Source organism: Aplysia californica, unplaced genomic scaffold (assembly GCF_000002075.1).
Source record: "Aplysia californica isolate F4 #8 unplaced genomic scaffold, AplCal3.0 scaffold01089, whole genome shotgun sequence".
NCBI classification, from domain to species: Eukaryota; Metazoa; Mollusca; class Gastropoda; order Aplysiida; family Aplysiidae; genus Aplysia; species Aplysia californica.
The window spans coordinates 115966-122395 of NW_004798359.1; the positions used below are offsets into that span (position 1 = coordinate 115966).

The following is a 6430-nucleotide window of genomic DNA, read 5'->3' on the forward strand; positions in this document are numbered from 1 at the left end:
TTATTATTATTATTATTCTATTTGCTGTATCAAAATCGCAAGAATATTCGGAACCATTATTAAGATATTCCAAGAATTTCATTCGAAAAAAGTATAACATTATTATTGTGGAACTGAAAAAAATGGAGTAAACTTTCTCACAACTAGGTCTAGAGAGAACTTTGTAGTTCTGAGGTAGTGATATAGGCTCTGCTATGTCCTCTTGGTAAAGATATGGGAGGCAGCGTGGTGGAATCAGGCTCTCGTCAAAATAATCGAAGTAAAGAAATTTGCGTTTTTACGCACTTTGTGAATTGTTATTAAATTTTTGTTTTTGGGTTCAACACCTTTCATGCCAATTAAAGAACTCATTTCTGTGTGGATTTTTCTGAAAAACGTTGATTACAGGCCAAAAAAAAGTAAATTTTCAGTTACCACGGACTCTTAAGCTAAGGAAATAACTAATTTTTGGCGGCCGTTTTTTCCCTAATTTTACCTATGAAAACAAGTGACCCCCCACCTCCTTCATTCGCAAATATCTTGACTTGTATTCAAGATAAATGGATATTTTTTCCATCCAAATAAAGACAAGTGAACAAGCTTTAAGATGATACCAATAACTCTACATGCCCAAAAATTGACGAGAGCCTGATTCCACCACGCTGCCTCACATATGGTTTTTCGTCATTGCACTCTGAAGGCGTGAGATCATTGCCCTCTTGTGAGAAAGTCTTTTATCGAAACATTTTCGTCTATATGCTAAGTGTTGTTTCCCACTGAGCCTGGACTAGCCCCAAAATGTAGGGCTGAAACAACCCGCCTCCTGAAAGATGAATGTTATGTTGAAATCTTATCAATATTGATACTCCGGAGTATACGCGCGAAGACAATTTTACGTTTCTTTGATTTCGCACAATTTTGCCAAGCCTAATTTTGTAAAGTCAACTTTGAGCTACCATATCTCCTGCGTTCTTAACATGGTTCAATTATTAATGAGTCAAATGATGCAGAATTTATACAGCTTTAAAGTGGTATGCTGCATGAGTGGGTAATGCGAGGCTTCAACACGATGATTGGGTGATTACATTTTCACGTTTCTTTTGGATGCCACTGTATTTATATATCACGACAACCTGTCACTGCATGAATTAGAGGCAAACTGATGAATATAATAATGTGCTCAGTTTTGCCTTAAGTTTATAACACATCTTTAACAAAAGTTATATTCGAAAATGTTTTCTTTTCCAAGCTTTTAACTCAAATTTTCGTCCTGGACACCTCAATATGCATGCGAACACACTTTTACGTTTCTCTCTCTGATTTTGCACAATGTGGCCAAGCCTGATTTTGTAAGGTCAGTTTTGCGTAATCATTATCTCGGGCGTCTCTGAATATAGATGTAATAATAATAAAGTGTCAGATATAGCTTTAAATTGATAAGCTGCATGAGTGGATAGCGCAAGGCTTTAACACGATGATTGGGAGATTACATCTTCAAGTTTCTTTTGGACGCTACTATATGTGAGGCAGCGTGGTGGAATCAGGCTCTTGTCAAAATAATCAAAGTTAAGAAACTTGCATTTTTACCCAGGTTTGTGATTTTTTATCGAATTTTTGTTTTTTGGCTCAACACCTTTCATGCCAATTAAAGAACTCATTTCTGTGTGGATTTTTCTGAAAATCGTTGATTTACAGGCACAAAAATGTACATTTTCAGTTACCACGGACTCCAAGGCTAAGGAAATAACTCATCTTTGGCGGCCATTTTCTCACTAATTTTACCTTTGAAAACAAGTGACCCCCACCTCCTTCTTTCGCAAATATCTCGACTTTTATTCAAGATAAATGGATATCTTTTCCATCCAAATAAAGACAAGTGAATAAACTTTAAGATGATACCAATAACTCTACATGCCCAAAAATTGACGAGAGCCCGATTCCACCACGCTGCCTCACATATATTATATATGGTAAAGTTTATAGTTTATTGATTTATCTGAATACTCCCCAGCCCCTCAAGAGTCGACATAAGGACTCTGCCATGAGGTCAGTGAATGTGTCGGAGGAACTTTAAACTTTACTGACGTGCATCTCTGATGAGCAGATTGTTCTCTGTGACTAGTGACATTCCTGTCTCTCTTTCTCCGAGAACTTAACCCCGAATACCTGGATCTTATCTCGGAGTGAATGTTTCAAGACTCACTTTTTTCATGACAGCTGTGCAAGTCTTTTGGATTTAAACGTAATTTTTAAGCAAAAACACCAACAACAACAAAAGGAAAAAATAACAACAAAAAACAAAACAAAACAAAGGAGAACCCGGAAGCAAAGGTTCAGACCATCAGCGCAGTGAGAACGGGAATTTCCGCACGATGTCTGATACGACTGATTCTCCGAGTGGCCAGCCGGAAGCTGTCGAGGAGTGCGCCCCAAATGCAGGAGCCACGCCCCTTCCGGTAGAAGGTGAGGAGCAAACGATACAAGAGACAGAGGAGTCAACCGACAGAACAACAGAGCGGGAGGTGAGTTGTGGGCGCTAGTGTTGAAACGTTTTGTCTCTAAAGTTTTGAGAGCTGTGCCTTCCAGATAACCACTTCTTTCTCTGAACTCGCATGGTGTTGATAACGTTGCCAGTGGGTCTCCGTAGAAAAATGAACCAAAAGGGAAGGCAGAAAGGGGTTGGGAGCAAAACGGATGGAAGGTAGAAAAGGAGCGTGGGGGTGCAGGTGGCAGAGGCAGTGTGGTGACAGACGTTATAATATTACGGACGAGGACGACTTACTAATTAAATGGAACAAACACCTATTGTGACCCTGATAAGCTGTGCGTCTTTCAACAGCATGCATGTGAACAACTGATGTAATCACGAAACACATAATAGGCATTAATTGCTGTTGCTACTGTTTGTGGGAGTACCATTTTCACCATTGGTGGCACTTCATGACCGCCGAACAAAGAGATTTATCGCCGTTAATGATGGTGTATGTTTAGAAAAGTAATGGGCAGTGTGGGGACATGTCTAACAGGGTGCAACGTTTTAAGTCCGATTGTGGACTATGATGACAAATGGAAAGAAGAAGGCTTTTGATTGAATGAGAGCCTTCAGTGACCTGGAATTGAACATGGACCAGCTTCAGACTATTGTTGTCATTTCTCTTCACTCTTTTGTTTCGGGCGTGGATGCTTCCAGAATAATTAGGTCTGTGGTGAACATGTACGCAGTACGTGATCGGGGATATCACGAGTTGGAGTTAGAATTATTCCATTTGCAACTCGTGTCTCCAGGCACTTTTTTCTTGGCTGACAGAAACGACGCATTTTGTAGATACATAGATCAGACACGGGAAAGACATGGAGCTCAGGGGAGATTGGCGCGACCACTTCGTGATCGTGCTGAGGTTAGGACGTGGATTGACTTGGGTGTGGCGTGGGTCGTCAATTATGTACCGTCTAATTTCGCCTTACTGTTTATCATTTGGAATAGGAAGTAATTATCCAGGAGTCACAGGAAGATAAATGAGGAGTGAGGGCAAACTTTGGATTGCTTGTTCTGGTATGCACAGAGTTGTGGCCTATGGGTGGTTGGCGGGTGTTCTGGTGTGGTTTGCTTTTTCTTTCTTATCAAACATCTGTAATCCTTCAGTCTCCTCCTTCTTTTTTGTGTTTGTTAGTCTCTTATAACACCTCTAGTCTTCGGCACTTATATAACCTAATTGTGTTGCAGGTGCCGTAAAACTCTTCCTAAAACAAAGAGATGTAAAATAAATGTGAAACGTGCTGACAAAATGAGTTACTTCTCAGATTTTAGCCCGATGGAAATAGAAACATTAAAATTTTTAGATTGAAGTCTTACAATTTACCAGTATGAAATGATAAAAGACATGTTAAATTTGAAGAGATTGGCATTGGTTAAGAGTTAAGAGTCTACTTATATGACCCTTGTGTTGATTTTTGGCTGATATCTCCATTCACGGATTGCGAGAAGTAACTCATTTTGTTAGCACGCCTCACAAATGTCTTCTTTTGTGAACGTTGTCTTGTTCCCTCCATCTATCCTTTGTTTGTGACGTCATAAAATAATCCAGAGAGACATCACCAGAATCTCCTACGGCTGGCTAGACAGTACACGACATGCAATGGAGTAACTTGGCGCATTGTTTATCTCATTCAAGTCAATATCTTAGCCGTTGGATGACAGCTTTCATTACTTTCTGATCCTTGCTCGTAACATTAGTGCAGTGTCTACCGGCAAATCTTATGTTGATAGTCTGTCTTTAAATTTAAACATAATATGATGGAAGATTAACAATAACTTAGCTGAAACTTGTAAGAAAATCGTAATCAGAACCCATTACCGCTACTTTTGCGATGACGACAGCTAATGCTAATCTGATTGCTGGTAGTCGCCCCTTAGGTATGTACCCTAGTAATATCGGTCTAATATTCATTGTGAAGTGTCGGTTTATAAAATAATAACACTAATACTAATAATACTAATAATACTAATAACAGTAATAATAATGATGATGATGATGATGATGATGATGATGATGATGATGATGATGATGATGATGATGATGATGATGATGATGATGATGATGATGATGATGATGATGTTGATGATGATGATGATGATGGGGAAGATGATGATGACAATAATAATAATAATAATAATAATAATAATAATACTTGCAAGAGAGAGAGAGAGAGAGAGAGAGAGAGAGAGAGAGAGAGAGAGAGAGAGAGAGAGAGAGAGCAAGGGCAAAAGAGAGATAGAAAGAGGGGTGTGGGAGGTGGAGACAATGAGAGACAGAGTAGGAGTAGGATTTAGTTGTCATATTCTATGCCTTCCTCCTTTTTTTACGAGCTTCCTCCCTCTCTAGGAACCACATGACGTCACGAGAGTAAACAAACACCACAATGAACACCCCAGCCCACGCACAGATAATTATTTCCAAACTTACAGGGACTATCCTACAACAGTGAGTGGAGACATTCTAGATGTACTCAACATCGCGTCAAGGAGTATCGAATTCCGTTCAGTCTAACTTCCTCAGCCCTCAGTCTCTCATTTTCTTGATTTCATATTGCTATTATGCAGAATCACATAATCTTGCTCTAAATGAAAAATAAAAATGAAGGCAAAAAAGAAGGGTTGGATCAAGAGCAAATTACTTTAAAAACCTGAACTGGGTGGCATCAGAGCGAAGAAATGAATAGCGAAACTTGATTGTCGATATCTCGCTACCTTAGAAGTACAAAGTTTTATACATGTGCGTAGTGCCTAGTTTTGAGAAATTTGACGTAAAGGATTTTGAGTTGCACATCATGTCAAGCTTTTCAAAATGCAAAACTTTAAATATCTTGATAACGACCCCCGAACAAGGTGAAGATTTTGATAGAGCAGATAGAAAATGTGTGGAATCAGGTTCTCGTCAATTTTTGGGCATATTGAATTATTGGTATCATCTAAACGCTTGTTCATTTGTCTTTCTTTCAATGAAAAAAATTTCCATCCATCTTCAATAGAAGGGGAGATATTTTGGATTGAAGGAGGTGGGGGTCACCTGATTTAAGAGGTAAAATTATCGAGAAAATGGTGGCCAAAACTTGGTAAATTCAAAAGATGGAGAGTCCATGGAAGTTGTAAATTTATATTTTTGCGCCTTTAATCAACGTTCTCGGTGAAATCCTCAAAAGGAATGTGTTTGTAAATAGACATAAAAGGTGTTGAGCCAAAAAAAAAAAATTTGATAAAAATTGCTAAGCAGGGAGAAAACTGCTGTTTTCTTCGATTTCATTATTTTGACGAGAGCCTGATTCCACCACGCTGCCTCACATATGGTTTCTGACCTCATGGTCTTGATAACTCAAAATGGCCAAAAATGTAAGATAGAACTATGTAGTTCTAATGTAGCGATTTGCTTCAGATCTTGCACTTCGTGCTAACGGTGATTCATAATTTAATCTCTCTTGGTGCGTAACTGCACCTGTTGAGAAATAGAGACTGGCTGCTGTTGCACAACCAAGACATGAGTTCGATTCTCATGCCGGGAGTGATTTTTATCGAGCATCTCCCTCCTCTAGTCTGCTAGGACACCCTGTGCCCCACAGCCTGGATTTGCCCCTGGCGAGCAGAGTCGAAGACGCCAACCACCAGAAAGATGGTGTCATTGGGGGCGCGTAACTTCTACCATTTCGCTACATTAGAATGTCAAAGTTCTGTCTGACACTTTTGGCCGTTTTGAGTAGCTAATATCATGGGGTAAGAAACCAATTTTATACGCCTGCGAGTCGTGGACACTAACAGCAGAATTAGAGAAAAAGATTCAGATCACAGAGATGAGATGTTACCGCAGACTCCTTGACATCTCGTACAAAGACTACGTTTCAAATGCCGAAGTACGAAAGAGAATCGCCAACGCAGTGGGACAATATGAAGATCTACTGA

General features: G+C 39.4%; 1 protein-coding gene across 1 annotated transcript in view; it reads left to right on the forward strand.

The window, feature by feature from the left end:
* Positions 1–1988: 1988 nt before the first annotated feature.
* The window catches only part of LOC101861170, a gene marked incomplete in the record, with an annotated part of 15272 nt that continues 10830 nt past the window's right edge, over positions 1989–6430 (forward strand). Inside the window, 1 exon segment of the mRNA XM_013089953.1 lies at positions 1989–2501. Within this exon segment, the coding sequence (XP_012945407.1) occupies positions 2352–2501 (150 nt within the window).